This window comes from Chiloscyllium plagiosum, chromosome 5 (genome assembly GCF_004010195.1).
Source record: "Chiloscyllium plagiosum isolate BGI_BamShark_2017 chromosome 5, ASM401019v2, whole genome shotgun sequence".
In the NCBI taxonomy this organism is placed as follows: Eukaryota; Metazoa; Chordata; class Chondrichthyes; order Orectolobiformes; family Hemiscylliidae; genus Chiloscyllium; species Chiloscyllium plagiosum.
This window is the reverse complement of record NC_057714.1, coordinates 115,791,612-115,809,184: the sequence shown is the minus strand read 5'-3', so window position 1 is coordinate 115,809,184 and position 17,573 is coordinate 115,791,612. Positions and strand designations below refer to the sequence as shown.

Sequence of the window (17,573 nt, the reverse complement as noted above, 5' to 3'; positions counted from 1 at the left end):
TATGGGGCAGCAGGTTTTTGTATAAGTTCTGTTTTAAGGAAGATAAAAGAAAGGAAGTTGGCCTGGATTGCTTTGGAGTTGTTTCATTTGGAAGTAATAAAGGCTTGAATGAGAGTTTCAGGAAAAGATGAGTTGAAGCATGGCTGGTGATGGATGATGTGATGGAGCTGGAAGAAGGGGTTGTAGTCATGGTATAGTGCACCAAGGCTCCTGTTATATTGCTGGAAGTTTGTAAGTACTCTTATAGAACATAGAACATTACAGGACAGTACAGGCTGTGGCTCTATATGTTGTGCTGACGTGTGGAACCCATCTGAAGCCCATCTAGCCTACACTATTCCATTTTCATCCATATGTCTATCCAAAAGATGCCCTTAAAGTTGATGAGTCTACTCTTGTTGCAGGCAGGGCATTCCATGCCCTTACTACTCTCGTGAGTAAATAACCTACCTCTGACATCTGTCCGATATCTATCACCCCTTGATTTAAAGCTATGTCCCCTCGTGCTAGCCATCACTATCCGACAAAAAAGGCTCTCACTGTCCACCCTATCTAACCCTCTGATTACTTTATATGTCTCAGTTAAGTCACTTCTTACCCTTCTCTCGAACGAAAGCAGCCTCACATCCTTCAGCCTTTCCTCCTAAGACCTTCCCTCCATACCAGGCAACTTCCCACTAAATCTCCTCTGAACCCTTTCCAAAGCTTCCACATTCTTCCTATAATGTTGTGACCAGAACTATATGCAATACTCTGGCTGCACCAAATCTTCGTACAGCTACACATGACCTCATGGCTCAGAAACTCAATCCCTCTACCAATAAAAGCTAACACACAGTGTACCTTCTTAATAACCCTATCAACCTGGGTGGTAACTTTCAGGGATATATGCACGTGGACACCGAAATCTCTCTGCTCATCTACACTACCAAGAATCTTACCATTAGCTCAGTACTCTTTATTCTTGTTGCTCCTTCCAAAGTGAATCACCTCTCACTTTGCAGCATTAAACTCCATTTGTTATCTCTGAGCCCAGCTCTGCAGCTTATCTATGTCCCTCTGTAACCTGCAACATCCTTCGGCACTATCCACAACTCCACCAACCTTAGTGTCATCCACAAATTTACTAACACATCCTTCTATGTCCTCTTCCACGTCATTTATAAAAATGACAAAGAGCAGTGGCCCCAAAACGGATCCTTGTGGTATACCACTAGTAACTGAACTCCAGGATGAACATTTCCCATCAGCCACCACCCTCTGTCTTCTTTCAGCTAGCCAATTTCTGATCCAAACCGCTAAATCACCCTCAATCCCATGCCTGTGTATTTTGTGCAATAGCATACCGTGGGAAACCTTATCAAACGCCTTACTGAAATTCATATACACCAAAAAACCACTTTACCCTCATCCACCTGTTTGGTCACCTCCTCAAAGAACTCAATAAGGTTTGTGAGGTAGCACCTACCCTTCACAAAACCATGTTGACTATCCCTAATCAACTTATTCCTTTCTAGATGATTATAAATCCTATCGTAACCATTTCCAACACTTCACCCACGACCAAAGTAAGGCTCACTGGTATTTAATTACCAGGGTTGTCTTTACTCCCCGTCTTGAACAAGGGGACAACATTTGCTATCCTCCAGTCTTCTGGCACCATTCCTGTAGACAATGACAACATAAAGATCAAAGCTAACGGCTTTGAAATCTCCTCCCTAGCTTCCCAGAGAATCAGAGGATAAATCCCCTCCGGCCCAGGGGATTTAGCTATTTTCACACTTTCCAGAATTGCTAACACCCCCTCCTTATGCACCTTAATCCCATCTAGTCTAGTAGCCTGTATCTCCGTATTCTCCATGACAATGACTCCATACACAACTTCCCATTACTGTCCTTGATTGGCCCTAATCTTAATCTAGTTATTCATTTATTCCTGATATACCTATAGAAAGCTTTAGGGTTTTCCTTGATCCTATCTGATAATGACTTCTCATATCACTTCCTGCTCTTCTTAGCTCTTCCTTTAGGTCTTTCCTGACTAACTCTTATTCGCTTGTGGGACAAGACCTACCGCCCTGAACAAGTATACCTGGAAGTTTAATTAAAAATTGCAATGGGCAGTATTGAGGCAGAAAGAAAGCAAATAATTTGCTTTCATCCTTTTAACAGTCTCATTATTATTTCCCTTTTTAAATTCACTTGTGGGACGTGGTGGTCGCTGGCTGGCCTGGCATTTGTCCCGTCCCTACTTCTCCTTGAGAAGATGCAATGAGCTGCTTTCTTGAACTACTTCAGGCCATGTGCTATAGATAGACCACAATCAGTGAAGATAGGTAATTGCACCTCCTCCACAATAACACTCAACACTGGAGCCTCCCCCCCAAGGATGCGTCCTGAGTACCCTACTGTATTCCCTGTACACCCATGACTGTGTTGCCAAATTCCAAACAAATGCCATCTACAAGTTCACTGACGACACCACCGTAATAGGACAGATATCAAAATGCAAAAGGGAGATAGAGGGTTTGGTGATATTGTGCAACGAGAACAACCTCTCTCTCAATGTCAGAAAACTAAAGAAAAGATCATTGACTTCAGAAAGAAAACCCCCCCATCTACATCAACGGAGCGGAGGTTGAGAGGATGGAGAGTGTCACGTTTCTCAGAGTGACAATAACCGACTACTTGTCCTGAACTTCTCACATAAATGCAACGGTCAAGAAGGCGCAGCCCCTCTCCTTCCTCGGGCGGCTCAGGAAATTCGGCATGTCCATAAAGACCGTCACCATGGATGCCCCATTGAAAGCATACTATTTGGGTACATAATGGCCTGGTACATCAACTGCTCTGCCCAGGACCGTAAGAAACTACAGAAGGTGATGTGCACAGCCCAGACCATCACGGAAGCCAACCTTCCATCTGTTGACTCCATTTACAAGGCTCGCAGCCACGGAAAGGCTGCCAACATCATCAAAGATCTTTCTCACCACAGTAATGCTCTCTTCCAGCCTCTTCCATAGATACAAAAGTCTGAACACGCACCAGCAGGTTCAGGAACAGCTTCTTCCTGGCCGTTATTAGATTGATGAATGGACTATCTGGCCTCAAATAATGTTAATCTCTCCTAGTGCACATGCTGTGCAATGTAATCTGTATGTCTCCATGTCTTTTTGATCTGTGCATCCTTGTTTGCTGTGATCTGCCTGTCATGCTCATAAACAAAGCTTTTCACTGTACTTCAGTACACAAGACAATAAATCAATCAATCAATCCAGCAACACTGAAGGTACGCAATATATTTCCAAGTCAGAATTCACACAACACCAGGTTATAGTCCAACAGGTTTATTTGAAATCACAAGCTTTTGAAGCACTGCTCCTTCATCAGATGACTTTATAACCTGGTGTCACCCCTGTCCAACACAAGCATCTCCACATCAAGTCAGGATGGTGAGTGGCTTGAAGAGGAACTTGTAGCTGGTGGTGTTCCTGTCTGTCTGCTGTCCTTGTCCTTCTGGATGGAAAGTGCTGTCTTCAGATCTTTGGTGAGTTTCTGCAGTGCCTCTTGTAGATAGTACACACTGCTGCTGCTGCTGAGCATCAGTGGTGAAGAAAATGGATGCTCGGGATGTTATTCCAATCAAATGGACTGCTTTGTCCTTAGTTCCTTCATTCAACATACATATTGTAAATTTTTGTACTAAACTACATCTGGAATATGGCTGCAGCTGAGCCATAATATTGTCAGAGGATCAAATATACAGTAAGTTTGCTCCATTGCAATCCTGTAGCTACGAGGGCCCTGAAGTATTTTTAGAATAATCATATTCTATTTGTAAAATAAGAAGTAAAGTTTAATCTGTGACTAAAAATGCAGTACAAAATGTTTGCTGGACCAAGCCACATTTGCAAAGTTTACGACTCTGCTGTGTACGCTGTCGAAACCAGAAGTCAGCATAATGCAGTACTTCTACTTGTGGACTGGATTTGATTTGTAGCCCAGACCACTGGATGCATGTCCTCTGCTGTCTGCAAAGGTCCTTATCCTAATCAACTCAAAAGATCTGCAGGCAAACCTAAGTACAAATTTGTGTAAACTTTGTTCATCTCACTCATTTGCAAGCTGTCCAATTATGGTAAACATAATAAATATTTATAATAAAACAAAGAACTGAGGATGCTGGGAATCTGAAACAAAAACTTAAATTGCTGGAGAAACTCAGCATATCTGGCAGCTTCTGCAGTGAGAAAGCAGAGTTGACACTTAGAATCCAGTAACCCTTCTTAAGAGCTGATAATAGCAAGGAAAAGGTGGTATACATGGTGAAGACAGGGTTGAGGTAGGGTGGTGAGGGGATTGGAGAAGGAGTGTGGATAGGTGGAAATAGAGTCGAGACAGGGAGAGTGACAATTAGGCAGACAATGTGATGGCTGAAATATGCTAAAAAGAAAGAAAAGCTGATAATACGTTCCATAAGTTGATGAAAATTGGTTGGTAAAAAATACCTTCTCCCTGGCATATTCTCATCCAGTTTTTTTCAATGTGGATCTGATCTGTGCTATGCTTTTCATAAGGAGACATGATGATGATGGTGTTTAACAAAATATCCCATTCCATCATGCTCAACAATTCACCTGATTTTCGGATGACAAGATCTTTCAGCTTAAATGTCACCTTGCTACTAACCTATTACAGAATCCAGTTAGTCTCTAGTTTGCTGAATACATTTACCACGACCGTCCTCTGCTCCAGCTGTATTTTGAATATATCTGTCCTAAATGTACCTTTCACAATCTGTCATCTTATCCCATACACAATTATTTCTCTTTTATGTATATGTATTTCGTAAAATTCTCTCTAGAATATTTCTGTTTGAAACAGAAATCAGATTGTTTATCACCAGATTGATTTATGCTGTACAAATTATGTAAAAGGCTTGCACTTATTTCAGCATCATGCACAAGATATGTTTTTCCTGATGCACGGTTTCTGCATAATTCACAATAATTGTCAGCTCAGGGGGACTCGACTAGGATTTCATGGAGCCACTTCAATTGGGAATTGACGCACATTGTCCAGGTCCTTTTAATAAAGCAATTGATCGACTAACAATTGCAGATGGAGTTCAATTCATATAACTTTTTTTTGTGGACAGGAGGAAAGGTTTCCTTATTCTTAGGTATTACGAAATTCTTAGGAGCAGATCTGAGTGTTTAAGCTAACACGAATAGAAGTCACACCACACCAGGTTGTGGTCCAACAGGTTTATTTGAAATCAAAAGCTTTTGGAGCACTGCTCCTTCATCAGGTGAAGCTAACATGGATTGAGCATGCTTAAAGAAGGATGTTACTTGGGTTCTTTACATATAGCAAGTCTCTAATATCATGGATTTCAGCTCATTGTTAAACTCGTAACACAAGGACAAAATATCTTAAAGCCTGAACTGCAAAGCCGTCTGACTTGGATGATGTCAGGTGTCTGAGTCTGTGACCTTGCTTGCCTGAGACCTGTTCGTTGTTTGTGGCTTGCTTTCCTTATGTTGCCATCAGAGGTCTGTCTTTCAGTCACAATGCCAGTGCCCTCTAAAACTCCTCTCCAAGTTGCTCTGTCCTGTCACTTCATTCAAAAGTGTCACCATTGTCTTTGAGCTTTAACTGTTTAAAGCCTCCTTTCTCATTGAGAATAAGTTGCTATTAATTGGAATTTTGATGGACAGTAGCCACTGGCTTAGGGTTCACCATCCTTTGTCAGCCAGGAATGCAGTAATAGCAACTGAGCTTAGTGCCCTATTCACCTGATGTTTTTCACATGCACTTCCATCAGGTATTCCATAACTGATTTTTTGCTGAGCAAAACTTCATCAGTTTTAAAGTTTTTAGTTGACCTCCAGCCTCAACAGCTTTTTGAAGAAGACAGTTCCAAGTTTATTTACCTTTAGTCTGAAGATTGCTTACTGATATTATCCTGGATCAGCTTAGCTCCAGTACTCCAGCTATTTTTGCAGATCTGTCTGTGCGTGTTTAATAATGTATGATGGCTGTGATGTTCGGAATTCTGGGGCAATCAGCGCTGGACATTGTCTTCCATCAAAGAACATGTGACTAGACTGGGACCTGGTTCAAGTAATCCAGGATAGGCTGTGTAGCTTATGGTTGGCCTATTCTTGATTACTTGCACTAGGATACAGTCACAGTACACAGAATGCTGTATTTGAAGATAAAGGAACATCATTGACTGCATAAAGCACAACTTAATAGTGTGAAGTAAATTGATATTTTAAAAGCTATTTTTTCTTTCCTTACAAGGTACTTGCAAGGCATTTGCAAATGGGAGAAAAATACCTTTACTAGAAATTTCCAAATTCTGTATCGTAGATTACTGCTAAATGTCTGCTATGCATAGAGCTATCTGTACCTAAATTACAAACATCACTAAAATAGGTTATTAAGTCATTATCTTATTGCTGTTTGTGGGATCTTGTATATAAGTTTCCTACATTACAGCAGTGACTACAGTTCAAAGTCACTATGACTATAAAGTGCTATAAAGCATCCTGAGGTTACAACAAAATTCTTTCTCACCAAAGTTTGGAACATGATTACCCTCCCTCTGTTTATTGATAATGTGCACCATGCTGTTGGGGGAGTGGTAATGTTTCCATGTCAGCTTTAACCTCCGTTTTCCCTCTTATTTTCTTGGCATTTAGCTGGGCATGTCATCTCTCAAGCAGCAAATACTTCAAATTAATTTCCAAGAAAGAAAAAAATCCAAGATAATTTTCTGTGTTATTGCTCAAGAGCATGTTAATTTGGTTATTGGATTGTTTCTCCTTTTCCTAGTCACAGCTATTTCTTTGAGTTCAAAATATGTGATCAGTGAAAGGAGTACTAATGACTCATTATTTGCCATTCAAACCCAATAACAAAAGGAAGAGGCAGAATACTGCTACATCATAGCAGCCATCCCTCCTAACATTTGGAGATTCGATGTAACAATTTTATCTTAAAAATATCTATTATAATTTCTTTGCTTTACACTTTATGCCTGAAATCGTATTTGACAATTAACTGCTTTCTCAACAAGCTGTCAGCTGTCAGGATCTGTGTACAAACAATGTTCCTCTGCTGTGGAACTGTAATCTTTAGCTTATATTTCTTCTCTCCCTTCTTCCTACCAAAGTGTATCACGTCACACTTCTGTATATTTAATTTCGTCAGTCATATATCTGTCCATTCCATTAGGCTGTCAGTGTACCCCTGAAGTCTGTTACTACCCCGCGCGTGAATACTTCCAAATTTGTGTTAATTATGAATTTTGGAATTGTGACTGTACACCCAAGCTTAGGTTATTAATAAATATCAAGAAGAGTAGTGGATGTAGTGTCATCCCGTTCCCCCTTCAGTCGAAGCAAAACACTCAGACACAGTAGTTTTGCCTTCCATTATTCCAGACCATGGAGAGAGAGAGAGAAAGATCACCCATGTGCACAGGGACATTAGTTCACGGTCTTCTCTCGGACAACAGTTTCTCAATGAACTATATAGTCATTTTACAGGGAGGAGCATCCAGATAAGGCAACATACATATTAACTGGGTGACCATTACAATCAACGAGTAGCAATAGCAGAGACTAAACCCATTTATTGTTATACAATGAATGTTCTTAACCTTGTTAACTGGATTCATACAATGGACACTTTTCCGACACTTTTCCCCTTGTTAGCTGACTTTGCATACTGAATGCTTCCAATATTATTAAATGGTTCTACGTGATGACTGCTTTTCCACCTTGTTAACCCATTACCCTTGCTTCCAGCACCCTATCATTAACTGTAAGTTCTTATCTGATCTGAGGACGAAAGTGGGTACTGCAGAGTCAAGATTAGAGTAGTGCTGGAAAAGCACAGCAGGTCAGGCAGCATCCAAGAAGCAGGAAAATCGACATTTCAGGCAAAAGCCCTTTTATCTTATCTGATCTGGGTCATGTTCAGCTGAACTTGTTGTTTCACAAAACTCAGAACTTAACTCTTTCCCAGCCTGCTTATACCCTGTACACATTCTCATTAGAACCAACCCTTGGAGAACTTTGTTATCTGCATATATCTTCCTCCAGTCTAAACTAAAAATATCAACTTTTCCTTTCACTCATTCATGCTCTTCTTATTCTACTGGCTTCAAATTTGCTGACAAGCATGTTATCTTTATCTAAAGATTGTAAGACCATATACACCACATCACTTCATCAATAAGTTTATCTTTGACAAATCTGTCCTAACCTTCCTTAATCTTTATTTGGCCCAATGACTTCACTCTGTGCTGTATTATCATATCTAAAAGCTTTCACATCATTGACATTAAGCTGACTGGCCTGTAGTGCTGGGTCCACCCTTGAATGCATTCTTGAACAATGGGGTAACATTGCAAAACTCCAATCATTTCACACCCCTATCCATCCATATTGAAGAAGGATTCTAAGATTATGGCCAGTTCCTCTAAAATTTCATGTAATGCCTCATGCTCAAATGCATCTAATCCAGTCTTGATGATTTATCAACATCCAATGTTGCTAATATTTCCTGTTTATCCATTTTTAACCATACAGTATGTTAATTATTTTGATTCTTCTGTTCTGCTCTCACTAATTGGGCCTGTGTATTTAATTGTAGAGAAGTAAATTTTAATTGTAACGAAATAAAAGTTTATAAACATTTAATAATCATTTAATGATCTTTTACCCTGATGCTTTCATGGTAGCTTTAGTAGCAGCATCTTCCTTGCAAAACTAGTAGAACATAGAACAATACAACACAGTGCAGGCCCTTCGGCCCTCAATGTTGTGCCGACCTTACATCCTACTTTAAGGTCAGACTAACCTATGTACCCTTCATTTTACTATCATCTATGTGCTTATCCAAGAGTTGTTTAAATGCCCCTAATGTATCTGACTCTACTACCACTGCTGGCAGTGCATTCCTTGCACCTACCACTCTCTGTATAAAGAACCAACCTCTGACATCTCCCCTGAACCTTCCTCCAATTACCTTAAAATTATGCCCCTCATGATAGACAGTTCTGCCCATGGAAGAAGTCTCCGACTATTCACTCTATATATGCCTCTTATCAATTTGTACAACTTTATCCAGATGCCTCTCGCCCTTCTTCACTCCAATGAGAAAAACCTTACTTCCTTCAACCTTTCTTCATAAGACATGCCCTCCAGTCCAGACAGCATCCTGGTAAATCTCCTCTGCACCCTTTCTAAAGCTTCCACATCCTTTCCTATATTGAGGCAACCAGAACTGCACACAATATTTGAAGTGTGTTCGAGAATATCAGCCTGTTTCACGCTGTCCTCACAAACCACAAAATCCCTGTCAGTAGTGAATACTGAAGCAAAGTATTCATTAAGGATCTCCCTACCTCATCCAATTCCAGGCACAAGTTCCCTCCACTATCCCTGATCAACTCTGCCCACTCTTTGGCCATCTTCCTGTTCCTCACGCAAGTGTAGAATGCCTTAGGGTTTTCCTTCATTCTACCCGTTACTTTTTCAAGCCTCCTTCTTGCTCTCCTAAGTCCATTCTTCAGTTCTTTCCTGGCTACTTTGTAATCCTCTAGAGCCCTGTCTGATCCTTGCCGCCTCAAACTTAAGTCAGCTTACTTCTTTCTCTTGACTAGATTTTCAACATCCCTTGTCACCCAAGGTTATTCACCCTATTTTCTCTGCCTTGTCTCAGTGAAACAAACTTATCCACTATCAGCAGGTGCTTCTTAAACAAACTCCACATTTCTGTTGTGCATTTCCCTGAGAACATCTGTTCCCAATTTAGGGGCCCTACTTCCTGCCTAATAGCATTGTAATTCCCCCTCCCCCAATTAAATACTTTACCATGCCATCTCTTATCTCTCCCTGTGACTATAGTAAAGGTCAGGGAGTTGTGATCACGATCCCCAAAATGCTCTCCCATTGAGAGATCTGTAACCTGGCCTGGTTGGTTGTAAAGCAACAAATCCAATATGGCCTTCCCTCTAGTCAGCCTATCTACATATTGAGTCAGGAACCCTTCCTGGCCACACCTGACAAAAACTGCTCCATCCAAACTATTTGGACTAAGGACGTTCCAGTCAATATTCGGGAAGTTAAAGTCACCCATGATAACAACCCTGTTACTTCTGCAATTCCCAATCTGCTGCTCCTTGTTTCTGTTGGTATTCGGGGGCCTGTAGAAAACTCCTGATAAAGTGACTGCTCCTTTCCTGTTTCTGACTTCCACCCATTCTGACTCCTCGATGACCTCCTTTTCCTGCAGCTGTGATACTATCCCTGATTAGTCGGAACGGTGGCACAGTGGTTAGCACTGCTGCCTCACAGTGCTAGAGATCCAGGTTCAATTCCCACCTCAGGCAACTGTCTGTGTGGAGTTTGCTCATTCTCCCTGTGTCTGCATGGGTTTCCTCCGGGTGCTCCGGTTTCCTTCCACAGTCCAAAGATGTGCAGGTTAGGTGAATTGGACGTGCTAAATTGCCCGTAGTGTTAGGTGTAGGGGTAAATGTAGGGGAATGGATCAGGGTCGGTTGCTGTTCAGAGGGTCGGTGTGGACTTGTTGGGCCGAAGGGCCTGTTTCCAGACTGTAAGTCATCTAATCTAATCGATGTCACTCCCCCACCCATTTTACCTCTCTGCCTATTCCTTTTCAAACATTTAAACCATGGAACATTCAACAACCATTCCTGCCCCTGTGATTTCCAAGTCTGTAATGGCCACAACCTCATAGTTCCAAGTACTGATCCATGCTCTAAGTTCATCCATCCTTATTCCTGATATCCTGATACTACTTGCATTAAAATATACACAATTCAACCCATCACATTGACCGCACCTTTACCCTGTCAAGTGCCTATCTCTCCTCACAAACACTCTGCACGCTGTATCTGGCTGTTCGCTACCTACTCCAACCTCAAACCATGCAAAATTAATTGAGTATCTCAGTTATGCCTTCTGCCAAAATGTATAAATCCCTTTCTTGGTCCTTAATAAACTCTTTACCACCTTTTTACTATAGAGAGGCTAATAAGAGAGCTTCCAGCCAATTGTCAATCTACCTCATGCCATTTCCTTGCTTCTTTCTTACTGCTCCTCTGAACTTTACTCAGCTTCATCTTCACTGGGGTTATTATCCTGATATCTCAACCAGTGGACATTAATATTAAGGCAAGTGCTTTCAAAGGGATATGAGGAAAATGTTTTTCACCCAGAGGCTGGCGGGCATTTGGAATGCACTGTCATGGAGGATAGTAGAGAGAGAACTTCACACTCTTTAAAAGTATTTAGGTGAGCACTTGAAGTGTTATATCATTTAAGGCTATGGGGCAAATGCTGGAAAGTTAGACTAGTGTAGATTTAGAGTAGTTTTTCTTGTCAGTGTAGCCTCAATGGCTGAAGGTCCTCTTCAGTACTGTATGATTCTTTGATTCCATACACACTTTCTCTGCTTCATTGTGCTTTTCAGTATTTCACCATTTCAGGAAACATTTAAGCAAGCAGGCAAGAACGTTTAGCAAGAATGTCTAATTTATTTATTGCAGTTTTTTGCAGTAGGTAGAATAATTGAGCTGACTGTTTGCATTCACAGGTTTATGTATTGAAAAGACCACATGTCGATCTCTTTTTGCAAAAAATGGGGCAACTCTTTGAATGTGTTCTCTTTACAGCCAGTCTAGCCAAGGTAAGTAAACAGCAATATAGAAATATTGTGAGCATCTGTTTGCATTTGTATAACCCAGTATCAGAGAAACCAAAAGCTTGGTTAGCATATGTATGCATTTTGTAAAAGAATTTGTGAAGATATTTTGCGGTTTTAACATTTATTTGTTTCTGTTCTCCTCGTGCGTGTGTTGTTTTTTTCTCACTCTCTTGTCTGATGGCCATAGCATGGGTAAGTTCCTTCTCCTGTGCATGTCAATACAGCTTACCAGGGTTCTTGACTTGGTCCATGTGACTTGTTCAAGAATCTTGCATGTGTTGCCATGACTGCTGTAGAAGTAGTGGATGTTTTTGTTTTTAGCAAGTATCTGATTATGCCCATATAATTAGTTTTCCCAGCCCCATCCAGTGGTTACATTTTCTAGAATTACTGGAGTACAATGTAGTGTGCAGTTACAAATCCCATGCAATGAGAGAAATATTTGTGCTTCCCATCTCCTGCTTGTGCTTTAAATATGTGCACTTATTCAGAGCTGCCTTTGACACATTATGTTAGATGTGCAAGAGTAGAATGTCCTAATATTTTACCAGTGGAGCCATGTGAAGGTTGTCCACTGCATCCCAGCATATTGGAGCTTGTGGATATGGCAGAAAATTGTCACTAGCTTATGTTCTATGGTCCAAAACCGGAGCATAAATACGAGCCACTAATAAAACCAATGAAAAATTTGGAAGTTTTCTTTTGCCCAGAGTATGAGTAAAATGTGAAACTCACTGCCAAAAAGAGTAATTGAGGTGAACATCATAGTTGTAAATCGAGGGAAATTTGATAAGGAGTAGACTTATCAATGGACAGCATTGAGATGGGAACAGTCTGCAGCAGGAACCATTTGCTCAGAATGTCCAGACTCTTTTCCATAACATCCTGTGTGCAAAATGCACTACTGTCATTGTCATCATTTTTCGTTTCCCAATATGTAAGAGGTTGCCTGCTTATCCTTCACAAAGTAAAGCTTCAATCTTGTGCTATAGGCTGGCTCATATTTGCCATGCAGATTCACTAAATTGGTTCCTGGAATGAGTGGTGTTCACTGATAGGCTGAGTAAATTTGGCCTGGACTCTGGAGTTCAGAAGAATGAAAGATGATCTCATTAAAACATGCAAGATTCTGTTGCCTGAAAAAGTGTTGAAAACTTTTACCACGGTATTCATCCCTTGTGTGACAGACAAAAGACGAAAAGCCAACTCAGAATTTAATTAAACAAGTGGTCAGGTTTCTGCCACTGAACCTGGCTCTGTGGCTCAGAAGGGAAGTGGGGAGAATAGGAGAGCAATAGTGATAGGAGATTCAATTGTGAGAGAAACAGACAGGAGATTCTTTGGTTGCGAGCGAGACTCACAGATGTTGCCTTCCAGTAGCAGGGTAAGGGATGTCTCTGAGTCTACAGGATTCTAAAGGGGGAGGGAGAGCAGCCTGAAGTCATAGTGCACATCGATACCATTGACATAGGTAGGTAAAAGGATGAGGATCTGAAAAGAGAATATAGGGAGTTAGGTTGGAAGCTAGAAGGCAGGACGAGCAGAGTAGTAATCTCAGGATCGCTACTGGTGCCAGGTACAAGTGAGCCAGAACAGACAGCGAGTGCAGATTAACACGTGGCTGCAGGGCTGGTATAGGAGGGAGGGCTTCAGATATATGGTTCATTAGGATACATTCTGGAGAAGGTGGGACCTGTACAAGAAGGACAAGTTACACCTGAACTGGAGGGGTACCAATATCGAGGCCAGGAGGTTTGATAGAGCTCTTCGGGAGGGTTTAAATGAGATTAGTTGGGGTTGGGAACTGGAGCTATGGATGAGAGGATGGAGTAGGTAATGAACAGCCAGACACAGCATGCAGAGAGTCTGTGAGGATGGATCCGCACTTGACAGGGCAAAGGTGCAGTTAGTGTGATGGGTTGAATTGTGTATATTTTAATGCAAGAAGTATCAGGAATAAGGATGGATCAGTACTTGGAACTATGAGGTTGTGGCCATTACAGACTTGGATATCACAGGGGCAGGAACGGTTGTTAAATGTTCCATGGTTTAAATGTTTGAAAAAGGAATAGGCAGGGAGGTAAAAGAGGTGGGGGAGCGGCATTGCTAATCAGGGATAGTATCATAGCTGCAGAAAGGGAGGTCATCGAGGAGGGTTTGTCTACAGAGTCAGTATGAGTGGAAATCAGAAACAGGAAAGGTGCAGTCACTTTATCAGGAGTTTTTTACAGGCTCCCGAGTAGCAACAGAAACACTGAGGAGCAGACTGGGAGGCGCAGAATATTGATTGGAACCTCTTTAGTCCAAATAGTTTGGATGGAGCAGTTTTTGTCAGGTGTGTGCAGGAAGGATTCCTGACTCAATGTGTAGATAGGGCAATGAGAGAGGAGACCATATTGGATTTGGTGCTTGGCAACAAACCATGCCAGGTGTCAGATCTCTCAATGGGAGAATATTTTGGTGATTGTGATCACAACTCCCTGACCTTTGCTAAAGTCATGGAGAGGGATAGAAGCAGATGGTATGAGAAAGTATTTAATTGGGGGAGGAGGAATTATAATCCTATTAGGCAGGAACTGGGGCACCTAAATTGGGAACAGATGTTCTCAGGAAGATGCACAATAGAAATGTGGAGGTTGTTTAGGAAGCACTTGCTGATAGTGCTGGACAGGTTTGTTCCTGCTGAGGCAAGGAAGGGATGGTAGAGTGAAAGAACCTTGGGTGACAAGGAATGTGAAACAGCTAGGCAAGAGGAAGAAGGAAGCTGTCTTAAGGTTGAGGAAGCAAAGATCCGACAGGGCACTAGAGGGTTACAAGGTAGCCAGGAAGGAACTGAAGAATGGACTTAGGAGTGCTAGAAGGGGGCATGAAAAAGCTTTAGCAACTAGGATTAAGGAAACCCTAAGGCATTCTACACTTGCATGAGAAACAAGAGGATGGCCGGAGTGATAATAGGGCTGATCAGGGATAGTGGAGGGAACTTGTGCCTGGAGTCTCGGAGGAGGTCCTGATGAATACTTAGCTTCAGTATTCACTACTGAGAGGAACATTGATGTTTCAGAAGACAGCGTGAAACAGATTGATATGCTCAAACAGGTTGATGTTAAGGAGGAGGATGTGCTGAAAATTTTGACAATCATAAGGATGGATAAATGCCCTGGCCCAGACGGGATATACTCATGGTTACTACAGGAAGTGAGGGAAGAGATTGTTGTGCCTTTGGCGACAATCTTTGCGACCTCATTGTCCACTGGAGTAGTGCCAGATGATTTGAGTGTGGCACATGTTATTCCTTTTTCCAAGAAAGGGAATAGGGATAATCCTGGGAATTACAGACAAATCAGTCTTATGTCAGTGGTGGATAAAATATTGAGAGGATTCTGAGAGGCAGGCTTTATGTTTACTGGAAAACTGTACTTTGATTAGAGATAGTCAGCATGGCTTTGTGAAGAGCAGTTCATGCCTCACAAGCCTTGAATTCTTTGAGGATGTGACAAAACACAATCTTGAAAATAGAGTAGTGGATGTGGTGAACATGGATTTTAGCAGGGCATTTGAAAAGGTTCCCCATGGTAGGCTCATTCAGAAAGTAAGGAGGCATGGAATACAGGGAAATCTGGCTGTCTGGATACAGAATTGATTGGCCCATAGAAAACAGAGGGTGGTGGTAGATGGAAAGTATTCAGCCTGGAGCTCGGTGACGAGTGGTGTTCGCAGAGATCGGTTCACGGACTGAGAGGTGACATCTTAGATGATGAGAGGAATAGTTAGAGTGCATGGCCAAAGACCGTTTCCCAGGGCAGAAGTAGTTATCACAAAGGGCATCATTTTAAAGTGATTGGAGGAAGGTTTAGGGGAGATGTCAGGGGTTGGTTCTTTATACAGAGAGTGGTGGGTGTGTGGAATGCACTGCCAGCAGTGGTGGTAGAGTCAGATACATTAGGGATACTTAAGTGACTCTTGAACAGGCACATGGAAGATAGGGCAATGAAGGGTATGTGAGTTAGTCACATCTTTGGGTAGGATAATAGGCCGGCACAACATTGAGGGCTGAAGGGCCTGTACTGTGCTGTACTATTCTATGTTTTAAACCCTTTCTTAATTAATCTCTTCAGTGCTAGTATTTAATATAAAATGTGCATTCATTGTAACATTTACTTTTTACTTCAACTTGAACTCACGTAACTTTATCTTGAGGCTAAATGTGGATTAAAAAGTTTGAAGTGGCCAATTTTGTACTCTGTGTAGATCAAGCCTCATGGTTCTTTGTCTTTCTCTGAAAATGATTTCACAGCATACATGTTTCAAATGTGCTCTGTTAAGACGTCAGCTGAGAAAATTCCTTTGTTCTGTTAATTTATCTGAAAATGTGCTCCATTTCCAGAAAGATGTCTGGCACTTAGCCAATGAAGTGATCAAAGCCTGATCACATTGTTCAGTCCCAGCCAATGGAATTTACTGGTAAACAATTCCCAAATGTTTGCACGAAGTCCTGAACGGCCACATTCCAAAAGCCATATAGAGACCCCATAACACTTATTTGGTCAACATGGGAAACTGCAAGTCACAACATGTCCTGGCTGCAGTTTTAACTGGGGTCAGAGTTTAAAAAATTTGACCAAAATATCCAACATGCTTAATTGTAGCTCTTATCCAGTCTTGCCACCATTTCTGTTGTTGGCCACCTGACCACAAGCGGCTTCCTGTGGTAAATAGTGGTTGGGAAATCTGGAACATAGCTCTCACCTCAGAATAAGCGATTGATCATTTCAGGCTGTGACTAGAACTTTATTCATTTAGTTGTGCATGCCAGAAGATGGTGGATGTTCCATCATTGAATATATTCACGGCAGAGATCGAAAAATTTTGATATCTCGGGGGATGAATGGATATATGGAGCAGGTGAGGAAATTGAGTTAACATAGAAGATCAGCCAAAGTTATATTTAATGGTGAAGTAGGATCAAGGGTCTGTATAGTCTACTCCTATTTCTGATGTACTTCATATTCCCTGCCCTCCCCAACTTTGTTACATTTTTATTGACATTACGCAGCTCACCTTATTTTCAACCCATCTGTTAACTAGCATTGGGAAGAGTCTTAGACACATTTAAGGGGGCTGTGGAGTAGTGGGCATCAGTAGGAAATAAGCCAGCTATAACATGGTACTAAATTGAGCTTAGATTCCAGTTATGCTGAAATGTTTTCTTCTCACTGGTCCCATTTATTTCAGAAAGTGAGGAAAAACTGAGCAGGATATTGGATGTGTTTGCAATTTTTGAGAAGATTTGTAGATCAAGTTGAGGTTCAGGTTGTAAGTTTGCTCGCTGAGCTGGAAGGTTTGTTTTAAGATGTTTCATCACCATGCTAGGTAAGATCACCAGTGAGCCTCCGGTGAAGCACTAGTGTTCTCTCTTTTTTCTATTTGTGTCTTGGACTATTAAGGTGGGTGATATCATTTCTGGTTCTTTTTCTCAGAGGTTGATAAATGGGGTCCTAGACGAACCAAGGACACAAACACCAGACAGCACCAATTTCAACAGCAAGGCCAACATCCTCAAACTAGTAGACCTGTGCTTCACTATCCATTTCACCTTCTACGATAAGACCTACAAACTAATCAATGGAACACACAAGTTCACCAATATCCGGATTCTTAGCAGAAGCAGTGATGCAGAAACTCGAACGAACAGCCGTACCCACGCTCCAACCCAAACTTGGGTCCGCTACATGGATGACACCTTTGTCATCAAGAAACCGAACAAATTAGATGAAACCTACAATATCATCAACAGTATCCTTACTGTCATACATTTCACCAGACAG

General features: G+C 41.5%; 1 protein-coding gene across 4 annotated transcripts in view; it reads left to right on the top strand.

The window, feature by feature from the left end:
- The window catches only part of ctdspla (CTD (carboxy-terminal domain, RNA polymerase II, polypeptide A) small phosphatase-like a), a 269,437-nt gene that overhangs the window by 212,992 nt on the left and 38,872 nt on the right, over positions 1-17,573 (top strand). For all 4 annotated transcript variants that reach the window (XR_006311762.1, XR_006311761.1, XM_043690860.1 and 1 more), the window contains one exon: positions 11,638-11,730. Coding sequence is in view for 2 of the 4 variants with exons in the window: in XM_043690860.1 (XP_043546795.1) it covers positions 11,638-11,730 (93 nt within the window). In the remaining 2 variants the exon portion in view is untranslated. The remainder of the gene's footprint in view (positions 1-11,637; positions 11,731-17,573) is intronic.